The following is a 23,256-nucleotide window of genomic DNA, read 5'->3' as shown; positions in this document are numbered from 1 at the left end:
CATTGTTCTAAGTTTCATTTTAAAAATAAGAGAATGCTATCAAAAGTCATCAGAATTAATCTCTGCCTCCTCATGAGTTGTTACCGACTAAAGAAGGTGAAAAAGTTAGGCTTGAGTAATTATGAAGAGGATCGGATGAGCAAAAAGAGGTTGGGAAGTAGGAGCAGGGACTTCAGAGCATTTAAAGTGAACTTAGTTTTGTGCATGTAGTAACAGTTGGAAGCCAGGTAGAAACCCTTTGGAAGCACTTGAGCATGAACTGGTGAAACTAATTTTTCAAGATTAAAAATTGATGGTAGGCTTATTCATTCAGTTTTGTTTGTTTGTTTGTTTTTTAACAAGGCTCCATTTGAATCGTTATTCTGTAAAATACTTTAGTTACCAGAAGTAAGGAGTGAATATTTGTAAATGGATAGGAACCTGGTTTAGAGTCAATAATCAAAGGGAAGAACTAAACAAACACTTGTCTTTATCTCTCTGTGGGTCTGGTGTTTGCAATACTTTTTTGTTAATATTTTACAAATGACCTAGAAATCTCCTAATAATGAAGAGTCAACTGATGAGGAAGCAGGAGGCAAAAAGAAGTAATGGAAAGAACAATATCCCAGTTCTGTTCCCGTACTAGCTATGCATCTAGGCAATTCACTAAAATTATTTGAATTAAAGTCTCTTTTTCTATAAAATAAAGTTGATGGCAGTCTTACCCAAGTCATAGCAACATTGTACAAATTAAATAATGTAGTGTATTTTTTCCTAAATATTTATCAAGTCATGGGGAGATAGAGCAAATAAATAAATCTAAATTAATAAAATTGAAAAAAATTTAAAAATCTGCAGGGAATTATCATTAATCTTAAGGTAGATCAAATTTGAATAAAAAGGAGCTAATAAGGATTGACCTCACTACAAACCCAGATTTTGCATCCTCAAATAGTTATAATCTAAGGAAGGAAAGAAGATGCTTTTCATTTTCCTACTGACTATCCACTCAGGGTCCTTCAGGTTTGTACCAAAAAAACCTGGAAACTACCCTATCCCTTTGTTCAGGGCTTCAGTCAGTCATAGTTAATGCCTAATAGGTCTCAAGTAATATGTGACATGCTAAAGATATAATCATTAACAAAACAAATATGGTCCTGGCCTTTGTGGAGCTTACATTCATTCTAATGGACTTACTTCATGTAACTGGGAAATGCTACTGTCATCATCATAGAATATTACTGTATTAGTTTTGAAGGATTGCCTCAACAAAGAACCAGAAACTAGGTGCTTAAAAACAACAGAGGTTTATTAACTCTAAGCTCTGGATTATAGAGGTTTGAAATCAAGTTGTTGGTGGTGTTATGCTGTCTCCTACATCTCTAGGGGAGAATCCTCACTTGCCTCTTCAGCCTGTGGTAGCCCTAGGTGTTCCTGAGATTGTGTCCATAAAACTCCAGTCTCTGTCTCTGTCTTCACATGGCCATCTTTCTTCTGTGTCAGTGTCCAGATTTTCCTCTAACAGAGACACCAGTGGTATTGGATTACAGACCCATTCTACTCCAGTATGGCCTCATCCTAATTTAACTAATTATGTCTCCAATGACTCATTCCTAGATATGGTCACATTAAGAGATACTGGAGTTAGGACTTCAACATTATCTTTTTAGGGGACATAGTTCAATGCATAGCAATGACTTTAGAAAAAATAAGTGTACACTTACAGTAATGTTGTATATTTAGAAAGGTGCAATTCTCATAAATATAAACCCCATTTTAAGTTTCAGTAGTGGTGGGAATAGAGTGAGAGAAACCTGGCAGTAGTATACAGAGAGATTTAAATTTTTTTCCTTACTCTTTGGAGTCAGAGCACCAAACATAGAGTTCGAAGGATTCACCAATGTAAAAGCACAAAAATGATACCACGTGAAAATTTCTTAGACATGGGAATTGCAATGAAGCTATGTACATTCACTTGATACCCAGATGTGAATTTTCCAAGGAATAATACCCAGCAACAAATACATAGAGAGACTAAAATGTATCCACTGCATCTGTCTGCTGAGACCAGAAAGTCCAGGCAGGTATTGCCTTGAGATGAGGATAGTCATGAAAACTCATGCATGGACTCTGTGACCAATATTGCAGACTCAGAGGGAGGCAGGAAGGGACAGCACCAAGTAGAAATAGAGAGAGAATCTTCTTTTGGTAGTAATCTGCTACATGTTCCAAAGAGAATATCTGCAAAGGTTTGATGTCCTACAGAGCCCAAGGCATTATTAGCACTTGAAAAAAGTGAAATAGTGTTTCTGAAAGAGCAGAGTGTGGACAGCCTGGATCAGAATTACTTTTTGTGTGGTTAAAATGGTGAAGCCTATGTTAGAGTTAGTAAAGAAGAATTTTAAGAGTGAAACAAGGGAATTGGCTTTTAACAAGATCCTTTGTGATTCTTATACTAAATTCGAGTAACCAGAGCAACAGAAAGAAAAGAAAAGAAAAGAAAAGTAACAAATTAAAGTCAATATTAAGGCAAATTGACAATGGTTACACAAAATGTCTTTGTAGTAATGAAAATGGTTAGTCTGTAGAGAAATCTGGAGAGTTTTTCAATTCGTGTATTTTTTCAATTCATATTTGAAGATATCAGAATAATCTAAAGATGAAAGCACATCAATGTGCTAGTTGGTTATGATTATAGAAGAAAAACTCCTAAAAATATAAGAAAATGAATCCACCAGTAAATTACCTGAATAATTCATGACTAACAAAACTGGTCCAGAATTGAAAAAAATTATTGCATAATAGAAAAACTATTAAAACAATTAATCAAATCAATGTCAAAAAAATCCCCAAAAGTTACCATCAATTTGATAGAATCAAGATACGCTTTTGATAGCAATCAATATCCATCCACTCCTGATAGGATTTTTAGTAAGATATAAATGTTTATTGCAATTCCAGGGTCAACAATATAATTATTGCTAAGGCACAAGAGGCCTTCTAAGAATGCATACCACAGTTGATACTTTTTCCTCAATAAGTGCTAGTCAACATAATAACAATTAAATGTAAATCAAAATATTGGAGATTTTTAGATGACATGATTGTTTGTCTAGAAAACCCAAGCAATAAACCTGAAAAAAAAGTATTACTGCATATGAAGGAATTCAACATGGTAGCTATTTACAATACCAAAACCAAAAGTTGAAGGTTAGAACAAAACACTTTAAAAATAGCGACCAAAATGATAAAATATCCAGAAATAAATGTCACAAAGAATATGTAGGGTCTATGCAAATCAAACAATAAAATATTGTTGACCAATATAAAGCTAATATTGTTACACAATGAAAACATGTCAATAGGAGAAGATACTACCTAGTAATTGTAATTTATTTCTTTATTAAATACAATTATAATTCCACTGTTACATTAGGGGAAATGTGACTAAAACTGGGGTTCTGGGGAAGGTCCAGAAAGAGTGCACTAAATTGACCTATTTGGATGGGGGTAAATTCAGATAAAGTTAGATGGGAGGAGAGAGTTCAGAAGAATGGAAAGGAAGGAAGGAAGGATAGGAAGGAAGGAAAGAAGGGAAGGAAGGAAGGAAGGAAGGAAGGAAGGAAGGAAGGAAGGAAGGAAGGAACGAAGGAAGGAAGGAAGGAAGGAGGGAAGGAAGGAAGGAAGGGAGGAAGGAAAAAAGGGAAAGCACGTTTAAATATGGAAAAGGAAATATGAAGAGGATATTTAAAATAAACTAAAATCATGAAAAAATTAGAAAGCCTAAACATTAAACTCTGTCCTAAGTCCCTGAGTATTAGAGAACTGTATGGGCTAAGAGGTTCCTCCAAGAATATATTAACACTAATTGGCTTTGATTCTGGGAAAAGTTGTTATTAAAAAAATAAAGCTGTACTCAGTATTATGAGTAGTTAACTTAAAGGTCATTTTTCTCTACCTGAGAGAAGACATGGATCCTAACGTGTTTTGGTTTTTTTGTATGTTAGCTTTAGCTTTAAAAAAACCTTTATGTATAAACTTATGCTTTATTATCTTATGTTCCTTGGTGATCATATTGACTCAGAGATCACGAGATTAATTAATAGTTTTACTTCACATAATATTATAATGAGGAGGGAATCTGGAAGTGAGAGAATTTATCTCATGCAAAATTGTCTTTACCTCAGGGGAAAAAAAACCCCAGCATTTCAAGCTGTTATCCGGTCTTTGGTATATTTATATATATTGGAGAGCTCTTCACTTCACAATGATGGCCATTTCAAAATTGGGTGATCTCATTCCTAATTCTCTTATTTCTCTATGATTAATCATATACAATAGAGCATCATATTATGAGTCATCTCATTTTAATAATGATGTCCACTTCAATATTTAAAGACAGCTATTCTGTTACTGCTAACTCTTCATATTTAGGCTAAAACATTTCCAGTTCTTTAAACTTGTCCTCATATGAGACGCTCTCCAGATTCCTCATTATTTTGCTTAAGGCTTTAAATGACCTAATTTTAGTTAAACCTCTGATATATACCCAGTACTGAACTTCAGATATTATCAGAAGAACGGACTCATAGTCTTATAAATTTGATAACTCCAGAGCAAATCTGCATGGCCTTTTGCTGAATTACTTGCACAATAGCCATATGTCCTTTCAGATTTGCTTTTGTATCCATAGCAGATTTGAAATAATTTAGCTTGATATCAATGTTGCAGTTACTTTATTTAAATGAACTGCCTTTTCAGTCAAAAAACAAGGGAGGGGCTCCTGGGTGGCTCAGATATTAAGCATCTGCCTTTGGCTCAGGTCATGATCCCAGGGTCCTAGGATTGAACCGTGCGCATCAGGCTCCCTGCTCAGCAGAAAGCCTGCTTCTCCCTGCCCACTCCCCTTGCTTGTGTTCCCTCTCTTGCTGTCTCTCTCTCTCTGTCAAATAAATAAATAAAATCTTAAAAAAAAAAACCATAAAACAAGGGAAACAGACTCAGTGATGGATTTCTAAGATACTACTGGAGTTCTGTTTCTCTGTGCATGCATGCGCTTTTGTATCATGTGTAAGTGTGTAAGTTTGTGTATATATGTGTAGGAGTATGTGCATGCACATAGGCATGCATATGTAAGTGTTTTGTTAGAGAATATTGCAATTTTTTAATTGAAGTATAATTGACATATAACATTATATTAGTTTCAGGTATAAGCATAATGATTTGACATTTGTATACATTGTGAAATGATCACCACAATAAATCTAGTTTCCATTTATCACCATACAGACTTACAAAGAATTTTTCTTATAATGAAAACTTCTAAAATTTACTTTCCTATCAACTTCCAAATTTGCAATACAATATTATTGACTATAGTCACCTTGCTGTACATTACATCCCCATGACTTATTTTAAAACTAGAATTCCACTTAGATTTGTAAGCCAAAAACAAAACAAATGAACAAACAAAATGGAACAAAACTCAGAGATATGGGTAACAAAATGGTACTTGCCAGAGGGAATGGGTGTCGGGAGGTGCAAAATAGGTGAAGGGGATTAAGAGTTACAAAATACCAGTTACAAAATAATGTTTCTAGTTTATAAAGATCACATTATCAAAATTTTGTGATATAGGAAAAATGAAATTAAGTCTGTTGTTTGTATAAACATTAAAGTGCTTTCTTAGCTGTTCTGGAATCATAACTTAAAATAAGTGTATTAGAGACCATTTAATTAAGAAAATTTCAAATAAAAAATAAATTTTCAAATGATGATTATTAACAAATCATCATGAACATATTTCTTTCCAATCAGTATTTTGAAAATATTAATTATGTCATCACATGAGAGAAATTTGCTGGAATTTAGGGAGAAAGCAAATGTATTTATTAGTATGCTACTATTTTTTAGACTGTTGGTATTATTGTATTGTAGATTAAATATATAATATTCAGCTCCTTAATTGTTTTGTCTGGTTTATAACCTATCTATGTTTACTTTAACATTCTACTTGTCATTAATACTCCTTTGTTGATCCACATATATTTTAATATGAGCCTAAATAAATAAATAAATAAATAGGTAAAGTGTCCCATAATGCAGTATCTCAAATAGGCTCATGATGGAGGGAAAGACTTTTTAAAAATAGATTTTCAGGCCTGGTCCCTTAAGATTCTGATGCAGCTTATCAGGTGGTGGTGTTCAAACTGGATTCTTCCAACACCCAATTGATTCTAATGACAGAGAAAAAACTTGGGAAAACACTGATGCAAAATTATTCCAAAGATGCATATAGCTGTTTTGAATTATCTCTACCACTCATTATATCCACTAATATAAATAATAGAATTAAATATATATGATATTTGAACTTAATCTGTGTTTAGAATTAGAAAGTAACTGCTTCTCTCCAAAAAATTCGGTATTTTTACTCAATTTTCATTTTTGGTAGTGGGGATTTGCTCAAAGTATATAATACATTAAATAAATTTTTTTAGATTAATTGTATTTTTATCTTTTGCTTGCAGGGTACAAGTTGAATTCTATATGAATGAAAATACATTTAAAGAGAGATTAAAGTTATTTTTTATCAAAAACCAGAGATCAAGTAAGTCATTCATTTTATTCTCCTGTCTATATGTTTGTACATATTTGCCTAAAAAAATTCAGCCATGCAATCCTTTTGCAAAATATCTTTTATGTAGAATGAATATGATAATCTTGTCTGCCAGGCAGTAAAAGTTTAGAAAGCTCTAGATGTTACATGTGGTGGTGGTAGGATTTTTGAATACCTATAGTTCCCCAAATTCCACATCAGTAAGTAGACTTGTGAGAGGACCATCTGGATTTGTTGAGACATTGAGGAAAATAATTTAAATGCTGGGTCGCCTTATTTTAAGGGATACTGAGAAGGCTCTGACCAAATGGGAATAATTGTCTGATTTATTGAGGAAGAGTTTAATGTTTCCCAGTCACGCCTGATAGCAAGAAACATCTAGGGTTTTCTGAAATGTAGAGATGACTAGCATCCTTCTCTGGAGATTTTGAATCAGGAAGTGTAGGCCTCAGCTGAGTTTCACACTCCACTGATTTTTCTCATCAGATAAATTTGGGAAACATTTCAACTTCAAGAAGACATGAAATTGGTATAGTCACTGACTTGACCATGCAAGGCTGATGTGTCAGTGATGTTTGTTGCCTCCCTATAATACCACATATTTTTTTTAATAATAATATTTTTTTATTATATTATGTTAGTCACCATATAGTACATCCCTAGTTTTTGATGTAAAGTTCCATGATTCATTACTTGTGTATAATGCCCAGTGCGCCATGCAATATGTGCCCTCCTTAATACCCATCACCAGCCTATCCCATTCCCCCAACGCCCTCCCCTCTGAAGCCCTCAGTTTGTTTCTCAGAGTCCATAGTCTCTCATGGTTCATTCCCCCTTCTGTTTACCCCCCCCTTCTTCTTCCCTTTCTTCTCCTACCGATTTTCCTACTTCTTACATTCCATAAATGAGTGAAACCATATGATAATTGTCTTTCTCTGCTTGACTTATTTCTCTTAGCATTATCTCCTCTAGTCCCGTCCATGTTGCATCTGCACAGCCAAGGAAACAGTCAAAAACTAATACCACATATTTTTTAAAAGCCATATATAATGAGTCAATATGCAATTTTTCATATGATCATTGCTTAAAATGTCAACAAACAATGGAGAGGTCTATATTGATTGATGTAGACTTTGTTCTTTTTAAATTTTGACACTGGAATCTTCTTGGGGTGGTCTAGATTAAGTTGTATCTCTATAGGTTTCAAAGAAAAAAGCCTGAGTTGTGGGAATTTATCCAAATACTGAGTATAGGGACTGTTTCAGTATGTAAGGCACATTGGTTAGAGATTCTTAATGGCAAGTTAGCTGCAGAGTTAAGGCCAATAATAGCTAATGCCTTTCCAACCTGGTTGTTCAGAATTTCCAAGGAAGTCCCACCAAGAAGTATTACCTAAAGGGGCCACATCATCTGAATAGGTTTCCTTGATTTTAATACTAACAATGCTATCTTTCCAGGCCAGAAAAGATAGATGTATTATTTGAATACTTCACCAGCAGCCAACTTTGATTAAATAGTCATTTGAGGAGACCAGTTCTATAAAACCAGGGCAATTTCATTAACAGTTTAAAAGAATTTATAAAGAAGCTAACCCATAAAATGTACCTAGCATTTTAATAAGGAAACTTAGGGAAAATTATACAATTAATAAGCATTAACCTTTTACTGTTAAGAAATGTTACCTCAAGTACACTCATATATAGCAGAGTAAAAAAAATGACACTTCATTTCCAGATTTTATTAAATAATAATTATAAGAAGACCTTTCTCAAAATTTTATTCATAATGCATGAACCCAATACCACCTGATAATTACAGGAAAGGTAATGCTTCTATTAATCAGATTTTAGGCATATTTTGCTTAATGTTAATTGCTCTTCTTCATCATCAAGTATTATAGGCTGCATAACTGTGACCTACACAGTTTTATAGATACATACATGGCAGTCTTAATACCCCCCAAATATCTAAGAATTCATTGGTGTTCAGCCTAAAGTAAAAAGTAAGTTTCAACTGGTCGAACTAAAAAGTGTGTGTGTATGCATGTATTTTCCAGCAAATGCTATTATGACTCTTCTACAATTATATAATTACTAGTTGAGTGTATATATATATAATTATATACATGATTATAATTTCTCTATAATCAAATCCACAAGGTGTTCTGAAAGTAAAAGATTTATAAACTATCTGATGAATTTGTAAGTGGCTAGATTTTCTAGCTAGCTAAAATTTATTCCAAAATTCATGGATATAAAAATTGCTTATACTTCTAAGCATATTTGAATCTTGATTGGAAATGATTTTTGTGGCTTCTGAATGCTCAAACCTAGATTTATTCTTGGGTATAATATTCACTGCCATTTTAGTGCATACAATCTGTCAGTGTCAATTTTTGTTTAAATATTTAGCTAATTAAAATTCATCTACCTAAAATTTAAGAGTTTAGACAGTTATGATATTGTAGTTTCTAAAAACAATTTAAGTTCTGTACTTAAAGTTGTTATTTTTAGCAATTTTTTTGGTCCTTCATGAACTAAGTTCAAATAAAAATTAAATTTTTGTTGTTTGTTTAAAGGTCTAAGAATTCGTCTATTCAATTTTTCTCTCAAATTATTAAGCTGCTTATTATACATAATCCGAGTGCTACTAGAAAACCCTTCACAAGGAAATGAATGGTAAGGTGTCTTTGTCCAAACTTCAACAATATTCTTTTGATTACTTTGAATTGTATTATAATTTGATTTAATTTATTTTTATTTTTATTTCAAGATTTTATTTAAATTAAAGGTAGTTAACATATAGTGTAGTATTAGTGATTCATCACTTGATACAACACCTAGTGCTCATTACAAGTGCCCTCCTAAATGCCCATCACCCATTTACCCCATCCCCCAACCTGCCCTCCCTCCAGCAACCTTTAGTTTGTTCCCTATAGTTAAGAGTCTTTTATAGTTTGCCTTCCTCTCTCTCTCTTTTTTTTTAAATAGTTTATTTATTTAGAGAGTGAAGGGAGGGGCACAGAGAGACAGACATAGAGTCTCAGGCAGACCCTACACTGAGTGCAGAGCCCATCCTGGGGCTTGATCTCATGACCCTGAGATCATAACCTGAACCAAAACCAAGACTCAGATGGTTAAAGGACTGAGCTACCCACGTGCCCCTCTTTCTCTATTTTTATCTAATTTTTCTTTTCCTTCACCTATGTTCATCTGTTTTGTTTCTTAAATTCCACATATGAGTCTTTCTCTTACTTTACTTAGCATAATATACTCTAGTTCCATCCACATCATTGCAAATGACAAGATTTCATTATTTTTGATAACTGTGTAATATTCCATTGTGGAATATATATATATATATATATATATATTTATCTGTTCATTAGTCAATGGACAGTTGGGCTATTTCCGTATTTTGTCTATTGTGGAGAGTGCTGCTATAAACATTGGTTGCATGAGCCCTTTTAAATCATTATTTGTATATCGTTTGGATAAATACCTAGTAGTGCAATTGCTCATCTCACTGTGGTTTTGATTTGTATTTCCCTGATGCTGAGTGATGTTGAGCATTTTTTCATGTGTCTGTTAGTCATTTGTATGTCTTCTTTGGAGAAATGTGTGTTCATGTCTTCTTCCCATTTCTTGACTGGATTTTTTGTTTTTGGGGTGTTGAGTTTGATGAGTTCTTTATAGATTTTGAATACTACCCCTTTATCTGATATGTTATTTGTGAGTATCTTCTCCCATTGTTGCCTTTTAGTTTTGTTGATTGTTTCCTTTGCTGTGCAGGAGCTTTCTATCTTGATGAAATCCCAGTAGTTCATTTTTGCTTTTGTTTCCCTTGCCTTTGAAGATGTGTCTAGCAAGAAGTTGCTGTGGCCAAAGTCAAAGAACTTGCTGTCTGTGTTCTCCTCTAGGATTTTGATGGTTTCCTGTCTCACATTTAGGTTTTTCATTCATTTTCAATTTATTTTTGTGTATGGTTTAAGAAGGTGGTCAGTTTCATTCCTCTGCATGTGGCTGACCAATTTCCCAACAACATTTGTTGAAGAGGCTGTCTTTTTTCCATTGGATATTCTTTGCTGGTTTGTCAAAGATTAGTTGACCATATAGTTGTGAGTTCATTTCTGGGTTCTCTATTCTGTTCCATTGATCTCTGTGTCTGTTTTTGTGCCAGTACCATACTGTCTTGATGACTACAGCTTTGTAATATTGCTTGAAGTGCAGTATTGTGATCCCTTCAGAGTTGATTCTCTTTTTCAACATTACTTTGGCTGTTTTGGGTCTTTATCGGTTCCATACAAATTTTAGAATTGTTTGTTGTAGCTCTGTGAAAAATGTTGGTGTTACTTTGATAGGAATTGTTGAATGTGTAGGTTGCTTTGGGTAGCATGAACATTTTAACAATGTTTGTTCTTCTAATCCATGAGCATGGAATGTTTTTCCATTTCTTGTGTCTTCCTCAATTTCTTTCATAAGTGTTCTATAGTTTTAGAGTACAGATCTTTTACCTCTTTGGTTAGGTTTATTATGGTATCTAGGTTTCTTATGGTTTTTGGTGCAATTATAAATGAGATTGATTCCTTGATTTCTCTCTCTGCTGTTTCATTATTGGTGCATAGAAATGTAACAGATTTCCATGTTGGTATTTTATATCCTACAACTTTGCCGAATTCCTTTATTAGTTCTAGAAATTTTTTGTTGGAGTCTTTTGGGTTTTCTACATAAGGTATGTTGTGTGTGATGAGTGAAAGTTCGACCTATTCCTTGCCAATTTGGATGCGTTTTATTACTTTTTGTTGTCTGATTGCTGAGGTTAGGAGTTCTAGTACTATGTTGAACAACAGTGGTGAGAGTGGACATCCCTGTTTTGTTCCTGACCTTAGAGGTAAAGTTCTCCATTTTCCCCCATTGTGGATGGTGTTAGCTGTGAGTTCTTTCATATATGGCCTTTATGACCTTGAGGTATGTTCCTTCTATCCTTACTTTCTTGAGGATTTTTATCAAGAAAGGATGTTGTATTTTGTCAAATGCTTTTTCTGCATCTATTGAGAAGATCATACGGCTCTTATCCTTTCTTTTATTAATGTGATGTATCACCTTGATTGATTTGTGGATATTGAACCACCCTTGCAGCCCAGGAATAAATTCCACCAGGTCGTGGTGATTAATGTTTTTAATGTACAATGGGATTCGATTAGCTAGTATCTTGTTGAGAATTTTTGCATCCATGTTCATCAAGAATATTGATCTGTAATTATCCTTTTTAGTGCTGGTTTTGGAATCAAGGTAATGCTGGCCTCATAGATTGAGTTTGGAAGTTTTCCTTCCATTTCTATTTTTTGGAACAGTTTTGGAACAGAAGAATAGGAATTAAGTTTCCTTTAAATGTTTGGTAGAATTCCCCTGGGAAGGCATCCTGTCCTGGACTCTTGTTTGTTGGGAGATTTTTGATTACTAATTCAATTTATTTGCTGGTTATGGGTCTGTTCAGATTTTCTTTCTTTCTGATTCTGTTTTGATAGTTTATATGTTTCTAGGAATCTATCCTTTTCTTCCAGATTGCCTGATTTGTTGGTGTATAATTGTTCCTAATATTCTGTTATAATTGTATTTCTGAGGTGTTGGTTGTGATATCTCCTCTTTCAGTCATTATTTTATTTATTTGGGTCCTTTCTCTTTTCTTTTTGTTAAATCTGCCTTGGCGTTTATCTTTTTTTTATTATTTTATTTTATTTTTATTTATGTGACAGAGAGACAGCCAGCGAGAGAGGGAACACAGCAGGGGAGTGGGAGAGGGAGAAGTAGGCTCCCAGCGGAGGAGCCCGATGTGGGACTCGATCCCTGGACTCCGGGATCACGCCCCGAGCCAAAGGCAGACGCTTAACGACTGTGCTACCCAGGCGCCCTATGGCGTTTATCTTTTGTTAGTTCTTTTAAAGAACCAGCTCCTAGTTTTGTTGATCTATTCTACTGTTTTTTTGATTTCTATATCATTAATCTTTATTATTTCTCTTCTTCTGCTGGATTTAGACTTTATTTGCTATTGTTTTCCCAGCTCCTTTAGATAAAAGTTTGGGTTGCGTAATTGAGAATTTTCTTGTTTCTTGAGGAAGGCATGTATTGTTTTATACTTACCTCTTAGGACTGCCTTTGCTGCATCCCAATGTTTTGAACTGTAATGTTTTCATTTTCATTGGCTTACATGTATTTTTTAAAATTTTTCTTTAATTTCCTGGTTGACACATTCATTATTTAGTAGGATGTTCTTTAACCTCCATGTATTTGTGGTCTTTCCAAATTTTTTCTTATGGTTGACTTCAAGTTTCATAGCCAGGTGGTCTGAAAACATGCATGGTATGATCTCAGTCTTTTTGTAGTGGTTAAGGCCTGATTTGTGACCTAGTATGTGATCTGTTCTAGAGAATGTTCCATGCATTAGAAAAGAATGTGTATTCTGCTGCTTTACAGTGAAATGCTCCAAATATATCTGTTAAGTCCATCTGGTCCAGTGTGTCATTGTTTTTTTGTTGATCTTCTGCTTAGATGATCTGTCCATTGCTGTGAGTGAGGTGTTAAAATCCTCTACTATTACAGTATTATTATCAATGAGTTTCTTTAAGTTTGATATTAATTGACTATTTATTTGGCTACTCCCAATTTAGGGGCATAAATATTTACAATTCTTAGATCTTGTTGGATAGACCCCCTTTTCATGATATAGTGTCCATCTTCATCTCTTATTAGTCTTTGGTTTAAAACCTAGTTTTTTCTGGCATAAGTACGGCTACTACAGCTTTCTTTTGATGTCCATTGGCATGATAAATATTTCTCCATCCCCTCACTTTCAATCTGGAAGTATCTTTGGTCTAAAATGAGTCTCTTTTAAGCAGCGTATTGATGGGTCTTATTTTATTTTTTATGCATTCTGATACCGTATGCCTTTTGATTAGAGCTTTTAGTCCATTTACAGTCAGAGTAATTATTGAAAGATATGAATTTAATGCCATTGTGTTACCTGTAAAGTCAGTGTTCCTGTAGATTGTCTCTATTCCTTTCTATTCTTTGTTGCTTTTGGACTCTCTTTCCCACTCAAAGTGTCCCCTTTAATATTTCTTGCAGAGCTAGTTTAGTGTTCACGAACTCCTTTAGTTTTTTGCTTGTCTTGGAAACTCTTTATCTCTCCTTCTATTCTGAATGACAGCCTTGCTGGATAAAGTATTCTTGGTTGCATATTTTTCCCATTTAGTACGTTGAAAATTTCCTGCCGCTTTCTTCTGGCCTGTCAAGTTTCAGTGGACAAGTCTTCTGCTAACTTTATGTGTCTTCCTTTGTAGGATAAGGACCTTTTGTCCCTAGCTTCTTTCAGAATTCTCTCTTTATCTTTGTATTTTGCAAGTTTCACTATGATATCCATGATGTTGACCTGTTTTTGTTATTTTGAGGAGAGTTCTCTCTGCATCTTGGACTTGAATGCCTGTTTCCTTCCCCAGATTAAGGAAGTTCTCAGGTATAATTTGTTCAAGTAAATCTTCTGCCCCCTTTTCTTGCTCTTCTTTTGGGGCTCCTATGATATGGATGTTATTTCACTTAATGGAATCTCAGTTCCCTAAGTATACCTTCATGATCTAATAGTTTTCTTTCCTTCTTTTCAGATATTTTTTTTTTAAGATTTTATTTATTTATTTGTCAAAGAGAAAGCACAAGCAGGGGGAGCAGCATGCAGAACAGGCAGGGGAAGAAGCAGGCTCCCCACTGAGCAAGGAGTCTGATGTGGGACTTGATCCTGGGACACTGGGATCTTAACTGGGACACAGGCACTTAACTGACTGAGCCACCCAGGCACCCCTCAACTTCATTATTTTCCATAGTTTTATCTTCTGTATCACCTATTCTCTCCAGTGCTTCTTCCTTCCTCATTGTGATTATATTCAGTCAGTTCTGCATTTCAGTTACAGCATTTTTTATTTCAGTCTGAGTGTTTTTTAGGTCTATTATCTCTGCAGCAAGGATTTCTCTGGTATCTTCTATGCTTTTTTTCAAGCCCAGCTAGTAATTTGTGACTATTGTTTGTAACAAGTTGTGACATGTTCAGATATATTGCTTCTATCTGTTTTGAGCAAGTCCCTGGCTGTGACTTCTTCTTGGCATTTCTTTTGGGGAGAATTCCTCCATCTTGTCATTTTGGCTAAGTTTCTATCTTTTGTGTGTTTTGAAAGCTTGTTATGTTTCCTGCACCTGACTGCAATGCTACATTAAAAAGGGGTCATACACTGTCCACAGCCTGGCACTTCAGGAAGTGTTTCTGGTGTATGCATGTGCACTCTGCTATTGTGGTTTGTCTGCTCTTTCCCACTGGTCAGTCCTCTGCGGAGTTCCTCCTTGCTCGCTGTGAATAGTGTTCGGACATTTAGCTAGATGTGCTTTGATTTGTTAACATAAATCTGGAAAAAAGAAAAAAAGAAAAAATGCCTGGGGGGAAAAAAAGAGAAAAGGAAATTAAAAAAAAAAAAACTACTAACAAATGAACAAAAAACTATAAGCATGATTCCAAAGGGGGGAAAAAAAAAGTAAGGCCTGGCCCTAATTCCACCAGAACAGGTGATGCTTTGAAGCACTCTATGATCAGTAGACTTGGTGTATGTGGGGTGCTGCCTGTGGTGGGTGGTATTCTTGGGGAGAGGTCTGCTGCACTGGCTCAGAGTCAGACCTACCCCAGGAAATATGCATTTGTCAGGCACAGGGGGGCAGGGTTTGGTATAAGCATGCCCCGCCTCCACTGGGGGCCATTGTGTTGCTCTCTATAGTTCCACTTGTTGGTGGTGAGGGGGATTGTGGTGCCATGTAACTCTCTTGTCCCAGACAAGGGATCCCACACTCCCTGCTGTTCAGAAAGCGCTCACAGAGTAGTGAGGTCTGTGCCTAATTCCACAGCTCTCCTGCATTTTGTCTTTGGTTCATGGCTGGATTCAAAACTTCAAATCTTAAAGGACCTGGTGTTGTGGGGACCCACCCCCCCACCTCCAGTGTAGAAACTTGTCATGCTGTGTCTGGCGTCCTTTGTCCCAGAAAAACAGTCCCACATTATGCAGAATCTCTGGTGTAGCACAGGGAAAAGCAGATACCAGATTATCCACCATCTGCATGCGCTCTGTCCCCTGCCTATGAAAGGCTGTTTGCTGGTGCCTGCAGGGTGTTTTGACCTTGGAAAGGCAACATACCTTCTTCCAAATGTACTCCAGGAAGGGGAATGTTATCTCCCAGTGGGACCCAGGAAATCCCTACACCATGTTGTGTGCTCTTGGGCCAGTGCCCTCCTTTTCCCAGAAGTGCACTCCACAGCTTCACTCTAGCATAAGTCGTGCACTTCCACAACCTGAGTTTGAGCTCCACATGCTGTTTACAAAAAAGCTGTGACACTCAGTACCCCCGCTTCCAGTCTATGGTCCAGAGAGGTTTTCGTCTTAGCAGACTCAATGTTGCACTCTCAATCCCTCTCTGTTTCTCTCTCTTTTCTCTCTCCGCAGAAAGGGTTCCCTCCCCTCTGTGGCACTGCAGTTTTTCTCTCACCCAATTCACTTGCACGCACCTTGCACTTGGCACACTGTCTCCCTCCAACTGTGACCAATTGTGTCTCCCTTTAACTGTGACCAACTTCTCTCACTCCTAGGATGGATTTCCTGGGTGTTCCAAGTGATCTGACATCAATATACCTGTGGTCAAGGAAGGAGGAAAGCCTGGGTCCCTCTACTTCTCCACTGTCTTAACTCCTGCCCTTTGTATTATAATTTTAAGGGATGGTCTATGGAATTCACTTTCTTAAAAATGTTTTAGGAGTTCGTCACAATTAAATTGATCTGGCTTTGAGTTAATAAATGAACTTAATCCTTGTTAAGTTCTTTTTTAAACATCTCTCCTTGTGGTATCTGGGTGGCTAAGTCAGAAGAGCATGCAACTGTTGATCTCGGGGTCATGAGTTTGAGGCCCATGCTGTGTATAGAGAATATTTAAATAAATAAATAAACTTTTAAAAAAAAGGAAAAATAGTCCTCTTTAAAAAAAATAAACATCTCTTCTTTTATTATCTACTTTATCAAATGCTTATACTGAACACCAACCCATATAATTTTTATTCCCAAGCAAAGTACTCTAAGTAATTGTTTAATATGGGGTTGATCTCATTAAAGACCCACATACCTTTCTGTTCTTGATTTGCATATACTCCAAAAAGGTTTACTCTTTTGTATACCACCTTTTTAAGTATTTCCAGGTATACTGGATGTTATCTTTTTTTTCTTTTTTCTTTTTTTTAAAGATTCCTTGAAGGCATTTTGCTAGTGAAATAAGTTAGAAAATGATATGTGGAATCTAAAAATAACCAAAAATCAAAACCCAAAACAAAACAACAACAACAAAAATCTAGTTGTTCTCTTGAAATACTCCAGCATTTATTGGGATGCACGACTATCTTAAGTCTCAGATTTAGCTTGTTTAGCTCTTTATCTTATTTGAGTTAAATGACTTATTGACTTATTTTAACTTATTTTTACATTCATTATCATGTTTCTTTTATTAAATTGCATTTCTGTTCATTTATACACTTGCCATTTTAGGTTCTATCTTTTGGTGGAAGTAATTGGTAATGAAACTGGCTGTGTAATAATTTTTAACTCATCACTAACTTGGGGTCCTGTCCAGCCTACTAAATTTAAAATAATTTTCAAAGCAGAAGACAAATTTGATGGCTAACTTTTGTAGTTATTTTTGCATGTGGAGGTTTGCCCTAAGAAAATTAAGAAATAAAAAAGATCAAAGTAAAATGGAAAGTGATGGCATAATATACATTTAAATGAATTGGTTACTCTTCAGCTTGTTTAGACAGTGAAAATTATTCTGTATTTATTAAAGGGTTAAAGGTTAAAAAGTGAAATTTTATTGTGTAATAATTTATGTGATAATTCTTTATAAAGTTTTAATTCACTTAATGAAATATAATTTTGGCTATTTTGCTATATCTTTAGTGAATACTTGGCATGTATTTATATTGCTATGAGTCAAGATATAACTAGGAAAAGGAACATTCACTACCCTCAGGGAATGTTCAGCCTGTGAAAGGTTGAATATTTTGGAGCTCTTGCTATTTTCTGGCATTGGACTAGTTGTTTTATTTATGCTATTTTCTTCAGTAGGCACTTAATTTTATTATTCGTACCTTACATATAGAGAAGCAGAATTTTTTCATATTTGCCCTTTGCTCTGAGGCCTTCAGCACTAATCTTTTTTTTAAAAAAAGATTTATTTATGTATTTATTTGAGAGAGAGCAAGCACGAGCAGCGGGAGGGGCAGAGGGAGTGGGAGAGAGAGAGAGAATCTCCAGCAGACTCCTTGCTGAGAGTGGAGTCAGACGTGGGAATCCCAGGACCCTGAGATCATGACCTGAGCCAAAACCAAGAGTCGGCTGTTTAACCAAGTAAGCCACCCAGACACCCCAGCTCTAATCTTTATGTGCCTTTCATCCCTGTTTAAGTCATTGACCACAAGAAGCCGGCACCTTCCCATTTCCCCCATTTGAATTGCATATTCATCCTCTCTACTGTGATGTTTAATAGGCATTTCAAACTTGCCATGTTCCACTCTGCTTCTTCTGTGCTCTTCCACGTCTCAACATGCGACAACTCTGTCCTTCCCCCAACCCTGCTCTACTCTCAGCTTTCCACATTTCAGCTGAACCAAATTCCAACCTAACAGTTGCTCAGGCCAAATGCTTTAGAGTTATTCTTAACTTCTCTTTTGGTCTCACACTCTGCAGCATATGCAAACCCCTTAGAAAATTCTGTCATTTCTACTTTCAAGATATATCCAGCATACAACAACTTCTCAATGCTGCCATCCTGGCACAAGCCACCTTCTGTCACCTGGGTACTGCAGTAGCCCTCCTAATTAGTCCTGCTAATTCTGCCTTTGCTCCCCTTTGGTTTATTCTTAATATAGCAGCCAGTATTCTTTTAAAGTCTAAGTCAGATCTTTACATGACTGTGCTCTGAATGCTGTAGTGCTTGCCATGGCCTGTGAGAAGTCCTTTTTCTCTGTAACTTCACCTCCTCCTCTTCATCCCCTACCCATTTTGCTCCAGCCACATTGGCCTCTTCTCTGTTTCTGGAATATATCAGCCACAATCCTGGCTCAGGGCCTTCATACCTGCTGTTCCCTCTGTCTGGAATTCTCTTCCATCAGATAACATAAGGCACACTTCCTCAGATCTTACTCAAAATTGTATTTTCAGTGAAGCTTTACCTAAATATCCTGTTTAAAATTGTATTCTCCTCACAAGACTCTGAATACTTTTTTCTTTTCCCTTTTAACTTTTCTCCATTGCCTTTATCTCTTTTGTATATTGTACATACTTTACTTGTTTGTTTTGTTTTCTGTGTATTCCGTGGTGATTGCAGTGGCTATCCTATGAGGGCACACGTTGTTGTCTGAATCCTCAGAGCCTGGCACAAATTCAGTACTCAGTACTACTTTATTAAATGAGTGAGTGAATAACTGAATAAATGAGGTCCTTTACAATCTGACGTCTGCGTACTTCACCTCACCAACCTGCCGTCCAGGCATTGCGACCTACCAGAAGCCACTTACACATATTCTGCTCTCCATTGTCTCTGGGCCTTGGAATAGTCTGTTCTGTCTTCTTGGATCTCTGTTTTCCATTCTTGTTCCTCACTACCCACTCCTTTTTTAACTTGCCTCAGGACTTCTAGACTTTCAGGGTAACAATTTCTTGGATAATAACTTATCTGAAATTCTTACCTGACATCATGATTATAGCCTAATTTCTGAGCCTCCCCTGCATACTTCTGTCCCAACACTGAACACATTGCCCTTGATTTTACTATTTACTTCTCTGTTCTCTGTATATGCTTATGGAGGGCACGGACCATGTTCTATTTGCCTCTGTAGCTCTCATACGTCGGGTAGGACTTGGTGGGTCAGGGAATGCTATTGAATTAACGAAATTATATTTATTGATAGTGTTGCACAATCAAGATGATTGAAGACCACTGGCAAGAGATGCCAGTGCATATTACATTTATTACATTTTTCTGTCTATGTATTATTAAAAATGGTTCATGCTACACTTCTTTCTAAACACATACGAGAATGGTTATTAAAACTTGGTGATTTATAAATAAAACATACATTGGAGAGACCTGAAAATCATAAAATGAGACATGATAGAGTTTCTCTAAGGGTGAAAGGGCATTGGGGGATGATGGCAGAGTAAAATTATATTATTTGAAAAACATTAAGAGGAATAAATTTTCCTACAATTAACTTCTATGTCATATTACTGAGAATATTTAGCCATAATTATAGAGGATATACATTTGAAAAACCAGATTACTGCAATTAAAAAACATAACAACATAACTTATGGCTCCATTTTGAATACAATGTTCTGTTCAGTTCCCATTGTCAATGCAGTATTGGTTAATGAAAAACAGAAGTGGCCTTTATGGGCACAGGCTCTATTTTAAAATAATGAGGCTAATTCAGCAAAGAGATTTATTTAATTAGAGCTTCTGAAATAATAAAGCTGTGGATATTTTGTGCTGCTTTGCTTTATTTTTAAGTCCCTTTAAAGTCAAAACTGATAGGAAAATGTTGCAAGTATGGACAAACCGAGGATACGAAAATAATATTACTGTTAATGTATGAAATTGCACAAATGACAAACTCTGATGAACACACAGTTTGTAGTAAATGATTTAAAGGAATTAGCAAAGGAAACACACCTCTGGCATTTTGCTTATGAATTTCATTGAGAGATGAGCCATCAGCATTGACTCATTGCTTGCCGGTGCTTCACTGTGTGTCAAAACGAATGTATCCCCTTGCACTTTAAAAATTGCGGAAGTGATTATTAGTTTTTAACATCAAGTGATAGAGGCAAGGTAAGAAGCACACAAATGTGCTTATATTGTATGGTATTTGGATTTACATTGAAAATCAGTGCCTAATAGAGCAACAAATATGTTCAGGTAACATTCACATTTTAAAGATTATTTCTTCTTTAGGTAATAGCTATTAAAAGAAGAAATTAATTTTGACAATATCTTTTATTTATGTATATATATATTTTTAAAGATTCTCTTTCTTTCTTTCTTTCTTTCTTTCTTTCTTTCTTTCTTTCTTTTCTTTCTTTCTTTCAGGGAGAGAGCGTGCATGCATGCACAAGTGGGGGGAGGGAGAAGCAGACTCCCTGCTGAGCACAGAGCCCAAGGGACCTGGGGCTCCACTGACCCTGGGATCCCGAGATCATGACCTGAATGGAAGTCAGACGCTTAACTGACTCAGCCACACAGGCACCCCCACAATATCTTTTCAATATTTGATGACCAATCGGAAGGAATGTTATAATGTAGACCTTTTTTTCACATATATTGGCTGTAGTATAGATTAAAGTAGTACCATGTGCTCTAACATATAATATCAAAAATTCAAAAGAATTTTTTTTGTTTACTAGAGTCTAATGCTGGTGTTCTTCCTGTAGATCTTTTCTTTATTTGATGATTTACATGTACATGCACGCACACACTCTGTAACATGGTAAGCACATTATTATGTATGAAAACCACTTTTATTTTGTGTGTCTGTGCTAAGACCTAAGCATCCTGTGCAAACAGCTTTGGGAAAGGTAAAGAGATCATGGAGAAGGTATATATATATACTTCTTGAAATTATTGGCAACAAATGACAAGCATCACTTTTACTTGCATTTTATTCTCAGATCTCATGTGAGAATCAGTCATATCACCATACTTTCACAGAAAGGCTGAGAAATGTAGCCTTTGGCTGAAGAGTGCCTTTTTGTACTCAACTCTATACCATGGAGAGGGGAGAGGAGTGTTGATAGAAAGCTTCAGCCAGTGCACATGTGATGGAAAGACTCTTAAAGTCCAGTCTCTCAGAGTCAGCATTTACTCCTTCCTGCAGTACCTCTCACAGTTGGCTGTCTAACCTGGTATGAAGCATAGCTAGTCTTTTGAAAGGAATCAGTTACTGAAAAATCTTCCTAATATACTGTCAAGACTCTACTATGTGTCAGTACCATGGTCTTTTTGGTTTCAGACACACACTAATTTTTTTTTTAAGATTTTATTTATTTATTTGAGACAGGGAAAGAGAGAGAGAGTATGAGCGGAGTGGAGGGGCAGAGGGAGAGGGAGAAGCAGATTCCTGCTCAGCGGGGAGCCCGACGGGGCTTGATCCCAGGACCCTGGGATCATGCCCTGATCCAAAGGCAGATGCTTAACCCACTGAGCCACCCAGATGCCCCATTGGACACACATTAAATTTTATATGTCTTTGAGCTGTGGGCCTTGTACCATACCTAGTACTCAGTTCTCAGTATTTGTTATGGTTAGGAGAGTTTTATCAATTCCACCATGGTTTAGGGTATTATACTTTTGTTAATACAATACAAGCTGCATTTGTTTTCTTGGAGAGCTACCAATCTGCATTCATCTCGAATTTGTGAGTCACAGGTCCTTTCATATGAATTAATTCCCACATATTGACCTTATGACTTTCATGTATTTAACAAATGCTTTATTCTTCTGGTTAACATATTCACCCCTGGACTTCTGCCTCAGTTGCTAAAGCTCTCGGACATTTTTTAGCAGCTATGTTCTTACCTTTTGGAGAAGCCATAAATAAGCATGCTGTGAAAAGTGGCTGAAGCTACAGGTCACTAACTTTCTATATTTAACTTTTGCCATAACTTCCATGATTTGATATGGTTCTTCCAGTTTTCATAATGATGCCTCAAAGATGGATTTCATCTATAAACCTAGTTCAGTCTGAAAAATCAAATCCCATACATTTTGTTTTTATGTTTGCTTTTGTTGTTTTATTTTTATAATGAACAATAGTGAAACTTATTTTCCAGTATTTTAGAGTTGGTTTATGATTATTACTATATAAATACCTATGCAAGGAAAAGAAGTAAAAATTACCTAAAATATCAACATCTGGAAATAAGTACTTTCAGTATTTTGATGACCAATCTTTTTTAAATTCTCTCTGTGTAAATAAATGTACATAACATGCTCATACTGATGTAGTTAGGTCAATATTATAAGCATTGTCTTTTCAATGATTTTTTTCTCATTTTCATATTATTTCTATTGTTGATGATGAGGCTACTTTAATTCTCTTCCACTTCCTTTCCTGCTATAGTAAATATTCCTGTATCGATATTCCTTTCCTCTTAATGCTTTTTTGTCAGTGGGATTGAAACTGCATTTGGAATTATGGTCTGGTGCCAGTTTCTGTTTTCCCTTTCATTTGTTTTGGAGATGATCTAGAAATGTGCAGATCAGATCCTACATTCTCTTTTCATGACAAGTTCATTTTATGAAGAAGTGTTTGGGCACTAGCATTTTACTAAAATTTATACGTTATTCTTCTATGTATTTATCCAATTTAGTACTTAGTCAATTGGTGGAAAAGATGACTTTCCATTGGAGAGCTAACTTCACGCTGCAATTTATATTTTAGAGTTTTGCAGAAATGTTTTTTAAGGATTACGAAACTGTTTCAGATGACATAGCCTTGTCTAAGAAAAGGCTTTTCTTCAAAGTCTTATTTAA

The 23,256-nt window shown here is 35.6% G+C and overlaps 1 protein-coding gene across 1 annotated transcript in view; it reads left to right on the top strand.

Moving 5' to 3' along the window:
* KCNT2 (potassium sodium-activated channel subfamily T member 2) overlaps positions 1-23,256 on the top strand; it is a 349,439-nt gene that overhangs the window by 90,970 nt on the left and 235,213 nt on the right. Inside the window, exons 2-3 of the mRNA XM_045812805.2 lie at positions 6,510-6,589; positions 9,177-9,276. Of these exons, the coding sequence (XP_045668761.1) occupies positions 6,510-6,589; positions 9,177-9,276 (180 nt within the window). The remainder of the gene's footprint in view (positions 1-6,509; positions 6,590-9,176; positions 9,277-23,256) is intronic.

This window comes from Ursus americanus, chromosome 2, assembly GCF_024610735.1.
Source record: "Ursus americanus isolate L20-20 chromosome 2, mUrsAme1.1.p, whole genome shotgun sequence".
NCBI lineage: Eukaryota > Metazoa > Chordata > Mammalia > Carnivora > Ursidae > Ursus > Ursus americanus.
Note: the sequence above shows the minus strand (reverse complement) of the source record. Positions and strands in the feature narration are given on the sequence as shown.